Source organism: Pygocentrus nattereri, chromosome 11 (genome assembly GCF_015220715.1).
Source record: "Pygocentrus nattereri isolate fPygNat1 chromosome 11, fPygNat1.pri, whole genome shotgun sequence".
Classification (NCBI taxonomy): Eukaryota; Metazoa; Chordata; class Actinopteri; order Characiformes; family Serrasalmidae; genus Pygocentrus; species Pygocentrus nattereri.
The window spans coordinates 5,632,236-5,650,783 of NC_051221.1; the positions used below are offsets into that span (position 1 = coordinate 5,632,236).

Sequence of the window (18,548 nt, forward strand, 5' to 3'; positions counted from 1 at the left end):
GAGCTCGCTGATGGCTTCATGGTCATCATCACTGGAGCTCACTAGATGATCTTGAATCAGATAAGAGCTCATATTAATCTGAACTCCTGCTTTATATTCACTAAATGTTTATTATCTTCATGCTGTCTGGTCATTTTCTTTACTCACCCACAGGCTGGACGCTATCTGAAACCTCCTCGTCCGCCTGGACCTCCAGGAGCTCGCTGATGGCTTCATGGTCATCATCACTGGAGCTCACTAGATGATCTTGAATCAGATTAGAGCTCATATTAATCTGAATTCCTGCTTTATATTCACTAAATGTTTTCTGAATTCTGATTCCTATGGATTATTCAGTACCTGCAGTTAATTATTCAGCAGCTCCTGTAAATTATTCAGTGATGATAAAATATTCAATATGTACAATAAATTATTCTGTATTCTTTGTGATTTTTTCAGCATCTATTATAAATTTATCAGCATCTATTGTAAAATCCACTGTGAATTATTTTATGTCTTCTACAAATCTTTAGTGATGAATTTGAGTTTTTCAGGATCTGCTATGAATTTTAGAACTGGTTTGAATTAAATCAGTGCGTACTATGAAAATGTTTACTGTATCCACTATGAATTCTTAGTTATTAATGTGAATTATTTAGTATCTGCAATGAATTATTCAATATCTTCTATCATTTTTAGGAACTAATTTGAATTATTCAGCAACCACTATGAAAATGTATTGACTGATTAGAATTATTCTGTATCCACTGTGAATTATTTAATATAATAAATGAATTTTTAGTGACTGATTTGAATTATTCAGGATCCACGCTGAATTATTCCATATCCACTATGAATTCCTCAATATTTACTATGAATATTTAGTCACCACTATGAATTGTTCTGTATCTACTATGAGTATTTGGTGCTTTCTGCTTTAATTCAGTGACTGTTATGAATATTATCTCATTAACTCACTCAAAACGCTGCTCCACGTTTGTCTCGACCTCATTCTGCAGCGTTTTCATCAGAAGTTCTATGGTTTCCTCCATCTCTGCAGCGAGGTTCCACTGCAGTGGAGGTACCGGGTTCTCCAGCGTCTCAGCTGAAACACTGGCAAGGCTGCCGGACACGAGGCCTACAGGCAGGTCCAGCACATCGGCCTCACCCTCCACCTTTGCCGGCTGCTGGTTTGTTTGGCTTTCTTCCATTTCTTCTTTGTTCGAGTTGTTCTTTCTCTCTTTCTTCCACCGAATCTTCCATTTTCCACTCCTCCCCTTCTTTCCTCTCTTTCTCTTCTCACTCTGCTCCTCCTTTCTCTCGCGCTGTGTGTCTGCGTCGTCCTCACGGACTCGGCAGCACCAGAACCTGAAGCAGCTCATTACAGCAGCTGTCCTCTTCACGGCGTCACGGAATGCTGTGAAACGTCAGTGTGACGGAATCTTCTGTACCCTCACCTTTATGACCTCACACCCTGCAGCCTTTACTCCTTCATGACATCAGAGAGCAACTTCCAACAACATTCTACAGTCTGTTCCGCTCCCTGATCAATGAGGGACAGACTGCAGTCCAGTGGACAGAATGTAGTGAATTACAGTGAAGACGCTCTTTATTTACTCAGTTCCCCCAAATATGTATCATATAATATGAGTTTCTGCTCACTGACGGCTTTAAGACCACTTTCATCCCCCTAACAAGTTTTATCCACTAAAATGAGTCCTTTGTAGAAACTGAATTTACTCTGAGTAGAAGTGGGAAAAGTTTTATCTAATGTTTACATAAACTTTCAGCCTAAAATCAGAACATATGCAGGTATTTAAGTGGATCTTAGTCAGTGTTTATGACCAATGTGTCTATGATCACAAACCACACCCACTACTGATAAAACATCATTATTATTAGTATTAGTAGCAGTATTAATAGTTTAGTCTGATAAATACGTTTAATAAATAGGATTTATTATTTCATTGTTTAAACTAATTACCTTACATTCAAAAGTAGAATTAGATGGGACTCGTATTGTGACAGCACTGCTGTTCCTGCTGAACACGAGTGAAGTTACTGTGAGTGAGATGTTTCAGCAGTAGAGCTCGAGAGGGAGTGTGTTATCCTGAAATAACATCCCGGCTGTGATCTGGAGGCCGTAGATCATCACAGCCGTGATGTTATTGGTGATAACTCACTCCTCGAGTGTCTCTACTGCTTTAATACAGCAGTTAAATAAATACAGTAAGAAATGAATAAACTGGCCGTGAACGCGGCGTTTAATATGGTTTAATGTTCAGGTCCTTCCTCCTAATTAAAGCTCCTTAACGAGCAGCTTGTTGCTACGTCAGAGTAACGAGCTCCGCCCACTCGCTGCTCAGCCGGCAGTTCGTTCTCCAGCTCCAGACAGACCCACTGACCGTTTGGGAATTTAGTGTAGCCTCATCTTCAGAGTCTGCCTGATAAACAGAATTATTAAGAAATTAATGAAATACAGTGAGAGTCTGACTCGCCGCCTCATGCCTTGAGCTGCTGCCTCTCTGATCAGCCTTGACCCAAAGAGGCAGGTTAATAGAGCTGAAAATACTGTGTTAAAATGTAGAATAAGAGTCCTGATGACTCCAGAGACCACAATCTCTGAGACCAATGAACTTTTAAAATGAAGCTCATCTTTTTCAGATGTGCAGTAACATTAATCATATATAAAGAGTAAATATGACTCTGTTTATAAGAAGTTAAGCTCTTAAAAATCCAGTTTGAACGTTGGTTTAGTGACGAGCTGTTTTACAGACGCAGAGCGATGATGAAACAGGATAAAAGGAGAAAAATCAGAGAGTCAGGAGGAAAAGTGGGCAGCACTTTATTTGAAGGAACACATGTTGGTCTGTTCATCTCTGCTGTACAAATAAAGCCTCTGAATCAGAACATCTGCACTGGTTCTTCTTCATGTCGTGGTGTTTGGAGATATTCTGGAAAAGATGAACGACAAGACACAATAACTGAAGAAGAAGAAGTCACAGCAAACGAGTTTAGAGTCCTTAAAACTTTCCATTGTTAGAAAATCAATGAAAGAATAAATTCAAACACAAAAAATCACAAAATCCATCCAGACAAACGGATCCATGGCTGATCGTTAAACTCTACCCAAACATCATTAATTAATGAATCTGATTCAGAGACTCTAAAAACTCCAGAATCTACCAGCAACTTTCATTAACCTGAAAACACGGTAACATCACACTGTTACACAAACAATCGGGCATTTGTTTATTTAGATGCTTGTAATAATAATAATAATAATAATAATAATAATAATAATAATAATAATAATAATAATAATAGCACTCATATTTACACATATAAAACTGAAATTTAGTCCAGTAAAATGAGAAAAAGGCCGGTTTTGAATTGTGTCCTAAAGTCTGAGACAGTCGAGATCGTGGAGACTCTGAGGAAGTGACTCGCAAAGCCCTCTGACTTTTTAGACTGATAATGAACCGAATCTGAACGACTGATTCATGGAGTTGGTGGAGTTTAACTTCAGATCATTGAACGTTTTTGAAAACCTATAAAATCAGAACCTGTTTCTTATAAAAGAACCAACACTGATTCAGATCATGATGAACAGCTGGTCTGAGGTCAGTGAGATTCTCCTGGATGAAGACATTCACAGGATTTAATGAGAGGTTTGAACTGTTTTTATGACACTTCATCTGATGGTAGTTAGATTATGAGTTCTAGTTGTTCCACTGTGTAAAGAGGAACCAGTAAATGTTCTCCAGTGTTAGAACGCATTAGTGCTGCTGCATAGTGTCCAGTTCTTTTAGTTCAGTCTGAGTTCTTTACTGTGATGAATGGTGATGATCAGTGTTGTTAGAGAGGGAGTTCAGCTGGAGATTCAGTGCAGTGCTGTGTGTTGATCTTGAGGCAGTTCAGCTGGAGATTCAGTGCAGTGCTGTGTGTTGATCTTGAGGGAGTTTGGCTGGAGATTCAGTGCAGTGCTGTGTGTTGATCTTGAGGGAGTTTGGCTGGAGATTTAGTGCAGTGCTGTGTGTTGATCTTGAGGGAGTTCGGCTGGAGATTCAGTGCAGTGCTGTGTGTTGATCTTGAGGGAGTTCAGCTGGAGATTCAGTGCAGTGCTGTGTGTTGATCTTGAGGGAGTTCAGCTGAAGATTCAGTGCAGTGCTGTGTGTTGATCTTGAGGGAGTTCAGCTGAAGATTCAGTGCAGTGCTGTGTGTTGATCTTGAGGGAGTTTGGCTGAATGAAGCTGAACATCTGGTGAAAGTGCTGCTCTATTCTGGGAGAAAGAGGACGACTCAGGCCTGTTCATGCAAATCTGAGTTTCACCCCACTGCTCTCTCTCTCTCTCTCTCTCTCTCTCTCTCTCTCTCTCTCTCTCTCTGTCTGACTGTTTACTGCTTAAAACTGCTTGTTTGAGTTCAGCTGGGTGGGCTGTGGGGGGCTGGTTTCACTTCTTCCTTTAGTGCTGCTGATGACCATCATTGTGTCAGTCAAATAATAACCTGTTTTATTTCTACAGCACATTTAGTAACCTCAAAGCAGGTAACAGTGAACCAGAGAGAGCTCTAACATACAGGAGAAATGCATCAGCTCCATCTGAATGAACATGTAAATGGAGGTAAAGCACTGAGTGAACAGGTGGGTTTGAGTTGTGTGTTAAAGACAGAGATAGAGGGGAGTTCCAGAGGTTTGGAGCTGTTCCACTAAATTCTCTCCCACTGACTGAGGCCAGTCTGATTCACTCTAATCAGACCAGCTCCAGAAGACCTGGGTGTCCGAGCTGGCATGTAGAGATGGAGGAGGTCAGTAAGGTATGAAGGTCAAGGCCATGTATGTCTGTGAAGGTCATGAGCAGCAGCATGTATTGACCACACAAAGGGGCAGATAAGCAGTGCAGGTTATGGAGAGCAGGTGTGATGAGGGCAGAGTGCTTAGTGTGAGTGAGGACTCCAGCTGCTGAGTTCTGAACAGACTGTTATTTAGGGAGGAGTTTTACTGGGAGTCCACTAAGAAGGTCATTACAGTAATGAAGGTGGAACTGATAAAGATCTAACCTACATTTCTGCAGCACTGCTGATAATCATGGGGCGGAGTCTGGAAATATTATGAAGGTGGTAGAAGACAGTCTGGATAAGTGAAATTATATGGGATTCAGAAATGAGTGAGGAGTGAAATGACACCATGATCATGAAGAGTTTGAGGGTTTTATCTGAACTCCATCAATGTCTAATAATATTCAAGGGAGGGAGCTGATCGGTGTTTTTGGGCCTTTTCTTGATGAGCATCTCTTCATCTTAACTTCACAGATACAGACAGAGAGGGAGGGGGCAGAGGATTGGGGAGTGTTGATGAAAATCCATGTATCGGTGTAACAGTGAAAACTGAGTCCATGTTAATAAATTCTATGACCATGGGGGAGCATCTGAATAACAAAGGGAAGAGGGCCCAGAACTGAAATCTCAGGAACAGCTTGAGCATCAGGAGCAGTTGGGATCTGTGTTGTATAGTGATGAGCAGAGATGAGCAGTAACTAGTTCTACCTCCTGAAGTAAAAACTGTCCTGAGAAATGTCAAATCATATATTTACTTTAATGCAGGTACACAAGTGAATAAAGGAATCTCGATTTACTGAATTAGTTACGTCTTTACTTAGTAACTCCTCCTTTTGATTGGCCACATCTCTGACCTTGAATTCAGACTCCATGGTGGGTCACTATCAGCAAACCAACTGCTACTGACCACTGTTTTCATCAGATCCCGTTAGACTCTTGGGAAGTTCTGCACTGCAGGAACACAGAACAACAGTGTGACTCCAGTAAAAGTGTTGATACTTCAGTGAAATAATGACTGAAGTACAACCCCAATTCCAATGAAGTTGGGACGTTGTGTAAAACATAAATAAAAACAGAAAATGATGATTTGCAAATCCTTTTCAACTTATATTCAATTGAATACACTACAAAGACAAGATATTTAATGTTCAAACGGATAAACTTTATTGTTTTTTGCAAATATTCACTCATTTTGAATTTAATGCCTGCAACACGTTTCAAAGAAGATGGGACAGGGTCAACAAAAGACTGGGAAAGTTGAGGAATGCTCAAAAAACACCTGTTTGGAACATTCCACAGGTGAAGAGGTTAATTGGAAACAGGTGAGTGTCATGATTGGGTATAAAGTGAGCATCCCTGAAAGGCTCAGTCGTTCACAAGCACTTTGTGAACAACTGCGTGAGCAAATAGTCCAACAGTTTAAGATCAACGTTTCTCAATGTGCAATTACAAGGAATTTAGGGATTTCATCATCTACAGTCCATAATATCATCAAAAGATTCAGAGAATCTGGAGAAATCTCTGCAAGTAAGCGGCAAGGCAGAAAACCAACATTGAATGCCCGTGACCTTCGACCCCTCAGGCGGCACTGCATTAAAAACCCACATCATTCTGTAACGGATATTCCCACATGGGCTCAGGACACTTCAGAAAACCACTGTCAGTGAACTCAGTTCGTCGCTCCATCTACAAGCTCAAGTTAAAACTCTGCCATGCAAAGCGAAGCCAGATATCAACACCACCCAGAAACACCGCTGGCTTCTCTGGGCCCGAGCTCATCTGAGATGGACTGAGGCAAAGTGGAAAAGTGTCCTGTGGTCTGACGCGTCCACATTTCACACTGTTTTTGGAAATCATGGACATCGTGTCCTCCGGGCCAAAGAGGAAAAGGACTGTACGGATTGTTATTAGTGCAAAGTTCAAAAGCCAGCATCTCTGATGGTGTGGGGGGTGTTAGTGCCCATGGCAGGGGTAACCTGCACATCTGTGAAGGCACCATTAATGCTGAAAGGTACATACAGGTTTTGGAGCAACATCTGCTGCCATCCAAGCAGCGTCTTTTTCAGGGACGTCCTGCTTATTTCAGCAAGACGATGCCAAGCCACATTCTGCACGTGTTACAACAGCGTGGCTTCGTAGTAAAAGAGTGTAGGTACTAGACTGGCCTGCCTGCAATCCAGACCGTCTCCCATTGAAAATGTGTGGCGCGTTATGAAGCGCAAAATACGACAGCGGAGACCCCGGACTGCTGAGCTACTGAAGCTGTACATCAAGCAAGAAAGGGAAAGAATTCCACCTACAAAGCTTCAACAATCAGTGTCCTCAGTTCCCAAACGCTTATTGAGTGTTGTTAAAAGGAAAGGTGATGTAACACAGTGGTAAACACGCCCCTGTCCCAACTTCTTTGGAATGTGTTGGAATTGTTCAGTCTACTCACCTCTGAATAGGATCTAATAAAAGCTGATGAGTCTGAGTTTGTTGAAGGATTTCTTCAGGGACTCCCTCTTTCTCAGGACTGAGAGAAACATCCATTTCATAATCTCTCCAGATCCTTCTAATAAACTTTAGAATAAATTAGACTCTAGCTGAACTCTACAGCTAGTTCCAGACCTGTGGAGATCAGGAAATAAACCCCTAAAATCACAAAGCATTTCCAGTCTAATGAAAAGAAGAACAAAGTCTAAAGTCCTGATTTCCACAGAGTGTGTTATTGTGTGTGTCCATCTCCCCCTCAGCACCTGCAGTAGAGTCCAGCTGCAGCAGTGCAGTCTCTGTGCAGCTGGACTGAGGGGGGTTTTTGTACACCTATTAAACACTGTGGGAACACCCAGCTACCACTGATCTTATGTAAACTCTGACAGTAATAATCTCCTGCATCTTCAGTCTGGACATTACTGATGGTCAGGATGAAGCCAGATCCAGATCCACTGCCACTGAAACGAGCTGGAATACCTGACACTAACGCTTTAACATATTTAATCAGCAGTTTAGGAGCTTCTCCAGGTTTCTGCCGATACCAGAAAAATCCAAGATCCCCATCACTATAGATATACACTGCACTGCTGGTTCTACAGATGATGGTAACTGAGTCTCCTGGAGAAACAGTTTTCACTGAAGGCGTCTGAGTGACAGTTATCTGACCACTGGATCCTGAGATAAAAAAGGAACTGTAAATAAACTGAAAAGAAAATAATTAAATTGCACATACAAAACAAAATCACAAAAGGTAATTTACACAAACTTAATGAAGTGAATTACCTTGAGTCCAGAGAGTGAGTGTCCAGATGAAGATGGAGACCAAAGTCATGGTTGCTGTGGGTGAAGTTTGTGGGACAGCAGCTCTCAGTCATGAAGTGTTAAACTCACAGGACTATAAACACTAGCAGAGCACTGAAGCATGGGCTGATCATGCAAAGTGGAATGTTTATGGAAATCATCTTTCTAACAACACGGAGTAAAGATGATCATATTTATCTGATATGGTTTGGTCAGATGTTTCTGCTCTGGGTGGAATCTGAAGTTTAAAGTGCAGCTTTTAATAGAGATGTGGGAAAATGAAATTTTCTGAAAGAAGACAGAATGATTTAAGCGTTATGTGACATTTCACTCCCCCAGATGATCCATAAGGCATGAAGTGGAGAGTAAAAATAAGGGGGTCTCAGAGGTTTGTGGAGGTCAGTAGTGGAGACTATTGCTGGGAGCAGCTTCAGCTCAGCCAGTCTTGTCTAATTCTAGAGGGATAAGAAGTGAAATTCCCTTTAATGTCCAGCAGAGGGCGCTCTCTTATTGTGCAGTTGTAACTGTCTCTGCCTTTCATTTGAGGGTTTCTGCAGCTACGACTGCCACCCAGTCTGTCTGGATCAGGGCTGGAGGACTTTTTGGTGGAGGAAACAATGAAAACAGTAAGAACCTTTTCGTCTAATACTTTTAGAAGAACTTTTATTTTTCAGTTTTTATAAATTTAAAATGATATATTTATTCTTTAGGAATTTCAGTTTGTCTGTTCTGTAAATTCTAAAGGACCAAGTGAGTCCTCAGTTTAAATATTTTACTGCTTATAAAATAATCCTTGCTGGGAATAAAAGGCAGAAGGTATGCAGATCTACCATGTGTAGTTTATTCCATTATTAGATGATTGTAGAACCCATTAATATTGTATTATAGGTCAGAAATAGTGCATGTAGAGGCTGAAGAGAGTGGCGTGTTTAGAGCAGGAGGTTTTTGTACAGCCAGTAAATGAGTTTATATCACTGTGGTACACCTTTGGTGGAGGAACCAAACTGCTATTTGGAAGTAAGTACACTTTTTCTCCTTATTCAAAAGGAATCTTTTATTAAAATGATTATGGATCAACAGTACAGATGTACTTGATGATCTTCTAAATCAGTTCTGATCCAAATTTGAATGTATTTCATTAGAACTTGGCTGAAGTGTGGGGAGCCAGGAGCTTTAGGCTTTACCACTGTATTTCTTTTCTTTAAACTACTAATATTTCCTAAAGGTTTCCTGTGAAGTGTTCAGTAATGACATTTCTTTAAAAAGATCAAATGAAGAGCTGGATTGTAGTGTCAGTGTTGGGCTTCATTACAGCAATTCTGTCTCCATCTGGAAGCCACAACGTAGAGGTTATTATGAGCAGCGTTTTCTGCTCGAAAGCTTTGAAGCCATAGTACATGGAGACTGCAGCTCCATTCATTTAGTGATTATTTATTGTTTTGGAGGAAATAAAATCATGTTCCATTTCAAATTTCCCATCACAGGATGTGCAGAATGTCAGAGTTTTACTGAGTGAAATTCACTAATATTTTCTAAGTAAAATGGAAATGAAGTGCAGCTTTGAATGTGATTGGAAATATGAGTTTGTGTGTGAAACGGTTGAGTTTAAGGTTGTAATTAGAGTTTGGTTTTTAATGCATCACTGAACTCAGTTGTGCTCTGTTAGAAATAAAGGAAATGAAACTGTGTGTGTCCTAGGTTTGGCCGCGCCCACCCTCACGGTCCTGCCCCCCTCCAGCATGGAGCTGCAGCAGGGGAAGGCCACACTCGTGTGTTTGGCCAACAAGGGCTTCCCCTCAGACTGGAGGCTGAGCTGGAAGGTGGACGGGAGCAGCTGGTGCTCGGGGATTAGCCAGAGCCCTGGGCTTCTGCAGAAGGACGACGGCCTCTACAGCTGGAGCAGCACCCTGACCCTCCAGGAGGACCAGTGGCTAAAGAAGACAGTGACCTGTGAGGCCACCAAGGACTCCCAGCCTCCTGTCAGCCAAACCCTGAGGAGAGAGCAATGCACTGGGCAGTGAGTGTCCACGCATGTGTTGGAGCTGCTAGAGCTCCTCTTGATCTTCAGTGAGCTCAAACATGGCTCTGCTTAATGCTGTGATCTTCATCTCATCATTACATCATCACAATAAAGAGTTTCAGTATTAATAACTACAGTCTTTCATTGTTTGTGTTATTTTATTTTTCCTACGCAGGAACAATTAACATGTAAACATTTCTTTGATGTCTAATTTACTGGAAACATGTCTGTTCTTTTCTTTAATAAATAAAGCATTTGGTTTAGCAGAACTGCAGCGTTTCATCTTTTATATCGTGATTTTGGAGGATCTATCAGAATAAAAATCATGAAGAGACACAGAGATTAAGTTCATGAGAAATTTATTTATAGTTCATTACTTCCAGTGTCAGAGATTCAAAAATGATCAAACAAATGAAGAATTAAACAAGACAATTTTATATTGGGTAAAATACGATCTCTAGATTCAGACATTATTTTTTTTTATTCAATCAGAGCAAAATGTTAACAGTTCTCAAAAAAAATTCCCATTTCTATAAAAAGGAACAATAATCAAACAAATAAACAATCAGATAAACAAATAAATGAATAAATAAATGAATAATTCTCTTCACTTTCAGTCTCTTCACTATAATCAAATTATTATTAAATCCTCATTCATTTTTGTCTGAGTGTAATGTTTCTGATTCAGAGACTCTAAAGACCTGCAGAGTCTACCAGCAACGTTCATTAACCTGAACACTCTGATCCATCACACTGTTTCCCACACAATCAGACATTTACTAGTTTAGTTTATTTAGATTCTTTGTGTTATGAATTTCTTAAAGTGAATACATGTGAGTTTCTTAAAGGGACTAATTCATGTTTATAGCTGAATTATCTGTTATAAATGATTCATAAATGATTTCCAACATTAACTCCTTAAAAGTCCAGGCTTCTTAGATAGTAAGGCTTATGATTCAATAACTGCAGGGATTCCAATGCAAACTGGTTGAGCTGTTCTGAGGTTATAGAAGCGTGTAGTAAAGCTTTGGGCCTGCCGGTGGTCCTGGCCATTTAAGGGGTTAACTTTCACCTCAGTGCAATAGAACATTCCCAGTTAAGTCTATGAAATCCTCGGACACTTCACTAAATCACTTGTGTCCTCCTAAATGAGACGGACTAGATTTTATGGAATAACACTTTTATTCCTTATCAAACCAGCCAGCTGAATGTGTAACAGTATTAGACAAAAAGAGCTTGAAGTCCCCACCAGTTCTTCAAGCTCGCTCCTGTTAACCCAGTACAGATGAAGTTGTTATGCGATCACCTGCTACCAGTTAGTCATTACCTATTATCTGACCCCTGCCCACCATGTGGATGTTCATTCAGAACATTCTGTCTTCTGTTTGGGCCTTTGAGCTTCTGAATGGCTGGTTTATGATTCCTCGAGGCTTGTTCTCTGCTGCACCTCAGTATTAAAGTTCAAGCGCTGTCCGTTCATCTATATTTACAGAGAGAGAGGATCATTTAGAGTGATATTTGCTTAATAAATTAGGCTCATATAGTATTTAAAGAATTGCATTACTGACACCTCACACATCTATTATTATCTCCATTGTTCTGAGATGAACAGTCAGTACACAGCCTGCTGAAGCTCCTGACTTCTTGAGTTGCTGTCCATCATCTACATAACACACAATTCTGTAAGTACAGTAAATACTTCTCCGTTTCTGTGTTGATCTGCTGCTACTAGTGAGATGTTCCCTCTAGTGCTGAAGATCCCTGTTCCACAGTGAGGAGAACCCCCCAAAAGAGAACAATGCTCACTACTGTAGTGTTTTGGAGTTGATGAGTTCAGCTGAGTGCTGCTTTAGCAGCTGTTCTCAGATCAGTGAGAGTTTCTGAGTCAGTGCAGTTCCTCTACAGCTGAGGGAGGTTTGTGTATTGTGCTATAACACTAACAGAGTGTAGCCACCCTGCTGACAGTAAAGTTATGCAAAAGGACTTGATGTTTGAATCCCAAATAGTTCAGTTTCCAGTTGGGACCTTGCTTGGACCACTCAGTGATGTTACTCTACGCGACACATCGTCAGTTGTGTACCCCAGTATCTTTAGCTGTTTCAGCCATTTAACACAAGACACCCTCCTCTGTGGCAGGCCCACCACAGGCTGATCAGACCTGGGTGTGTGTCGCATAGGAACTGAGTGGTCACTTTGCCCCCCATGCCATTTCCTTTCTTCGAAGCCACAGCCAGTGACTACTTCTCTCAGCTGTGGTGGCAAGCTCTTTGATGGTTCTCCTCTGAGCTTGCCCTCTGATGCCCACCTCTTTCAGGAGCCTTATGGTGGAGTTAGCCACAAACCCCCTACAGCCCACCTCCACTGGACACATGAGCACTGTCCATCCCCGCTCTTCTGCCTGGGCTGCACGGTCAGAGTATCGCAACCTTTTCCTTTCATAGGCCTCATCAATGGCTTCCTCCCAGGGCACCGTGAGCTCGATGATGTAAACACGGCGACAGGAGTTGGACCACAAAACCAGGTCTGGGCGCAAGCTTGACACAGCAATGTTAGGTGGAAACACTAGGCTCTTGTCAAGGTCGACCCGCAATTGCCAGTCCCTGGCAGTACCAATGAGGCTTGAAATTGTGGGAGGGGCTCTGGTTGGTTGTCTTTCACCCTCCCGGATAAAGGCTGTTGAGGTTTGGACTTCTTGATGCGCATTAAGTGGAGTGGCATTTGTGGTAGTTCTTTTCTCTTCTATGGCTGAGGCCAGACAACGCAGCACTTGATTGTGGTGCCAGGTGTATCTGCCTTTGGAAAGGGAGGTCTTACAGCCCACAAGAATGTGCTTGAGGCCTGCTGGGGCTGAGCACAAGGAACATGCCAGGTCCTCACCAAGGCACAGGTGTAAGTTTGCTGGCGTAGGCAGCTCCAGGAGATTTTCTTTTTGGCAATTCCATTCCATCTCATCCATGATCCTTGCTGCGGCTGATTGACTGTTCTGGCACACCTGGATGCTTCCTCTTGACTTCGAACCTCCACCACCATGCAACGGCGCTCTGCTGGAGAAGCCTTCCCCCAGGTAGGAGCCATCACTCCAAGGCCAAACCCCCTCTACCCTGTTGCAAATGGCCAACTATGTCTCGATGTCTGAGAGCCGCCCTTGCATCTGCTACTGCTGCCTTTGGTGTCCACTTCTTACCAGTTCTCAAGGCTGGGGCAGCACAGCGTACCAAAGGGTCCAGAGACTCAGACAGGGTCATCTCCAGTCGTGCCTTAGCACACTTGTACTCTTCCGTCAAGCTTGATATTGGCAAGGAGAGTGGACCATCAACATACAGCCCTACACTGCTCATGCATTTTGGCAACCCAAGCCACCTCCTTACTTGAGCATTCACCAATCTTTCCAGTCGGCTGATATGTGACGAGGTGACCTCGTAGATTGTGATCGGCCACATGAGGTGGGGCAGCAACCCAAACTGAAAGCACCACAGCTTTAGTTTCCCTGGGAGGCCAGTGTTGTTGATTTGTTTCAGGCTGCTGATGGTGTCCTGTCTGAGCTGTTCTATTTGTTCTGTGTCATTGAGGGTGGCATTGTACCAGCGTCCGTGACTTTTAATTGGTTTCTGTAGGCTTGTAGGGATTGGCTCATTGTTGATGGTGAAAGTGTCATTGGTGATTTGGCCTTTGACGACTGAGATGCTCCTTGACTTGCAGGGTTTGATCTTCATTCCTACCCAAGATATGTTACCTTGAAGCTTTTCCAACAGCCGTTTTGTGCATGGTTTCGTAGATGTTATGGTGGTCATGTCGACCATGTATGCCCTGATTAGGGGCAGACGTAGGCCTCCATCCACACGCTCCCCTCCAACGACCCTTGCTGAAGCCCTTATAAATCAACTCCATAGCCAGGGTGAATGCCTAAGGTAATAATGCATCTTCAGGCTGAACTCCACTGATTTTTAGGGAATAATCTGTTCCAGATCCGCTCCCACTGAAATGAGCTGGAACACCAGACTGACGGGAAGAGGCACCATAGATCAGTAGTTTAGGAGCTTCTCCAGGTTTCTGCAGATACCAGTTCAGACAGTTGGAGGTTGCTGTAAATATTCTGACTTGATCTGCAGCTGATAGTAAAAGAGTTTCCTGGTGAAACAGTATGAGATCCTGGAATCTGAGTCAGGATGATGTTGTCAAAGGACTGTAAAGATAAACAAAGAATCATCTAATTTTATCAGAACATCTGTTTTAGCTGTAAACAGAAATCTAATTAAAAAAATAAACACCTAAAACACCTCCATAATAAACACGTCTGATTATTTAGATCTGATTAAAAATTATCAGCTCAGTTCTGTTCATTCAGTGTTAGACGTTCATTTCTAAAGCTCATAAATAGTTGATGAGTGTAGAAGAGCTCAGGGTGAACAGTGATGAGTGATGGAGGTTTATGTACAATGACCACTGAAATGTAGCACTGTCGTTCACTTTCAGTGGAGGAACCAAACTCTAAAAGAGACTTTTATTCTATTTAAACAGGAGATTAATTTAATCCCCTCATTATCAGCTACAGATCATGATGAACAGCTGGTCCGAGGTCAGTGAGATTCTCCTGTATGAAGACATTCACAGGTTTTAATGAGAGGTTTGAACTGTTGTTATGACACTTCATCTGATGGTAGTTAGATTATGAGTTAGGAACGTTCTAGTTGTTCCACTGTGTAAAGAGGAACCAGTCAATGTTCTCCAGTGCTAGAACGCATAAGTGCTGCTGCATAGTTTCCAGTTCTTTTAGTTCAGTCTGAGTTCTTTACTGTAATGAATGGTGATGGTCAGTGTTAGAGAGGGAGTTCAGCTGGAGATTCAGTGCAGTGTTGTGTGTTGACCTTGGGGGAGTTTGACTGAATGAAGCTGAACATCTGGTGAAAGTGCTGCTCTATTCTGGGAGAAAGAGGACGACTCAGGCCTGTTCATGCAGATCTGAGTTTCACCTCACTGCTCTCTCTCTCTCTCTCTCTCTCTCTCTCTCTCTCTCTCTCTCTCTCTGTCTCTCTGTCTCTCTGTCTCTCTCTCTCTCTCTCTCTCTCTCTGTCTCTCTCTGTCTCTCTCTCTCTCTCTCTGTCTCTCTGTCTCTCTCTCTCTCTCTCTCTCTCTGTCTCTCTCTGTCTCTCTCTCTCTCTCTCTCTCTCTCTCTTTGTCTCTCTCTCTCTCTCTCTCTGACTGTTTACTGCTTAAAACTGCTTGATTGTGTTCAGCTGGGTGGGCTGTGGGGGGCTGGTTTCACTTCTTCCTTTTCTTCTGCTTCGTAGTCGTAGTGTATCGTCCTTCATTAAACTCATCAGGTAATTCTAAAGCCCTTCATGGGTTTAGTGTGTTGGACTAAGACTACAAAAGTATGAGGACTGTAGAGCATTCAAGGCTGGAACTGAGAACCAGTGTGAGGAACGTTTGAGAATAAACTACTGAACTGTCAGGCAGGTAAAGGACTGTGAGAGGAGAGATCCACTGATGCTGCTCCAAAGCCTTTAATCTGAGAACTTTCCACCACAGCACAGCAGCTCACGGCTCAGACCTCCACTCATTCATTAGCTTGTGTGGTCTGAAATAAACCAGAGTGAAATAAACAGCACAGCAGTTTAAGTAGTCTAGAGAATTAACACCTCCCCTTCACGCCGTAATGAAGTCCACACTACTGTTTAAGACTCATCACAGGCTTTAACTACAAGTCCACCATCACCAAAGTCTCTGTTTAACATTTACAACAGCGCCTCCTTGTGGGTGAAGTGAGTCACTGTTCACTGACGGGACTACAGTCACTAGAAAGCCTGACACTGTGCTTTCACAATGAACAGACATGCTACATAAACACGGCAGCATCACCACATAAAGAGGAATTCTCTGTGTCAGAGCTGCAGTTGAGAGATAATCCTGTACCAAATAAACATCAGGCTGATCTGTGACCTCATGACCCTGCAGTACTCCATAAACACTAGTGTTATTCAGATTTCAGTGAAAAATATTAGAGAAGATTTAGTTTCACAGGAGAATTTTAAATAAAAATATCAATATATACTTTATAACTGAGTCTCCTTTGCGTAACGAGCAATGAAACTGCTTATTTTCTTATGTTTTACACGGTAAACGTTAAGTCCCCACAAGGTAAACTGTAGTCTACCAGTGTTGGCAAAAGATTCTCAGTTGACTTGTGGTGCCCTTCCCCCCACTGAGTCCCCACACTGTCTTAAAAGTGAAGGCTTTACACAAAGTCCTCACAAGACATCTACGTTAAAATACCATCATTTTAATCTAGAAATATTTTTTTGGTTGGTGTGTTTAGCCTAAAAATGCTTTCTACAACTTGACAGTGTTCAGCTTAGTTGTAATGTGTCATCATTGCTTTTACTGTTGGGCTTATTGGTAATTGTTTTGTCTATTTCAGATGACAGGAAATGGAATGGAAGCAGGTGGGAATCGTCTGGAGTCAGATGGTGCCTCTGGAGACGGTCACCATCACACCCAGCATTTACAGCATGAGTCTACTTTCTGTACCGAGGTATGAAACTGCTTATTTTCTTATATGTTTACATTGTAAACATTAGGTCCCCACAATGTACACTGTAATCTACAAGTGTGTTCAAATGACTAGTGGTGCCCTTCCCCCACTGAGTCCCCATTATTTAAATGAAAGCCTTACACTAAATTCTAACAGAACACCTGGCTGAAAATATTTCAGTTTCTAGAAAAAAACTATTTCATGTTTATTTTTTTGGCATAACCTTTACTTTCTGCACATTTATGCTTTTTGCCCTTTAGTTTGCTAAAACACTTACACTTTTGGGCTTAATTGGGAGTTGGGGTTGTTTTCAGGTGACAACAACTGTAATGCAAGAAGAAAGTCATCATCTGGAGTCTGAGCTTACTTGTGGAGATGCTCAGCAGCAGAGGTCTGCATTACTAGTTCAGGTAAGAAAATGCTTTTAATATTTCTGTAGTCTTACACAACATGTGCCCAATTCACTCTTCCGAATATAAAGTAGCTAAAGTATACAGCAGTGTTCACATGTAGGCTGTGCTGTTTTTTATAGCTTGATGATGCCTGCTCCATCAGTAGTGTGGAAAGCAGTGATGAGTATGTTCCTGGGTCCTCAGAGAGTAGCTCAGGTGAAAGTGCCTGCAGTCGTATGATTTCAGTTTCTAAAAGAAAAGCAAAGACAACGAAAAGATTGTTGTAGTCAAAGAAGTACATGTTGACCTCCTTGTTGATCTCCTTGGCTTTTTCCATAATCTAGCAAACATCATGGAAGATGGTGCTGATTGATCTTCATTTCATCAGTTATGACCTGTCCATTGAACTTCCCTTGCTAGACCAACTCGAGGTTGAAATTAATCTGAGTGTACAAATATTATAGAAAACAATCCTTGTGTTTCCATGTTTGTTTATTATTATTATTATTATTATTCCATGTTTATTATTATTATTAATAATAATAATAATAATAATAATAATAATAATAATAATAATAATAATAACAACAACAACAACAACAACAACAACAACAACAACAACAACAACATTATTATTATTATTATTATTATTATTATGGCATATCTTTAGCTATTTAAAATATAAGTGTGTGTTTAAAAGTGTGTTTGTTTTGGATTTAGATCCTGCAGCAGAACCGGATGTGTAACCATCTACACAGCAAGGCCAGGACACCTTGCCTGAGTAAACAATAGAATCAACCAGAACCACCTCAGTTCCCAAAAGGTATTTTCTTATAAAAAAACATGTTGGTAAACTTTTTTAATCTGAACCTGAAAACACAATGAAAGTAAACCTCAAGAAACTGAACCAGTTACTGACACAATCTGATTTTCTGTAGTTATCAGATTATAAAGTGTAAACACGCTGAACCAGTTACTGACACAATCTGATTTACTGTAATTATCAGATTATTAAGTGTAAACACGCTGAACCAGTTACTGACACAATCTGATTTTCTGTAGTTCTCAGATTATTAAGCGTAAACACACTGAACCAGTTACTGACACAATCTGATTTTCTGTAATTATCAGATTATTAAGTGTAAACACTCTGAACCAGTTACTGACACAATCTGATTTTCTGTAGTTCTCAGATTATTAAGTGTAAACACTCTGAACCAGTTACTGACACAATCTGATTTTCTGCAGTTATCAGATTATTAAGTGTAAACACGCTGAACCAGTTACTGACACAATCTGATTTTCTGTAGTTTTGTTAATTAACTACAACACAGTGAGTACACAATGCAACACAACAGTGCAGAAAAACACATTTAGCTGCCTACAGCTGTGCAGTAACACATTATAATAATACACATCAGTGCAAAACTAGGCCCAAAGCCCAACAACACATGCAGTACAAGACAGTAACAACACAAAATGTAGTGTGTGAATGTGACGAGCGATAAAA

General features: G+C 41.3%; 1 gene segment (V, D, J or C); it reads left to right on the forward strand.

The window, feature by feature from the left end:
- The first annotated feature begins 8,447 nt into the window (after positions 1 to 8,447).
- LOC119264340 lies at positions 8,448 to 10,383 on the forward strand. The segment is given in 3 exon segments: positions 8,448 to 8,492; positions 9,003 to 9,111; positions 9,793 to 10,383. Coding segments are annotated over 3 exon segments (477 nt in total).
- The last annotated feature ends 8,165 nt before the right edge of the window (positions 10,384 to 18,548 follow it).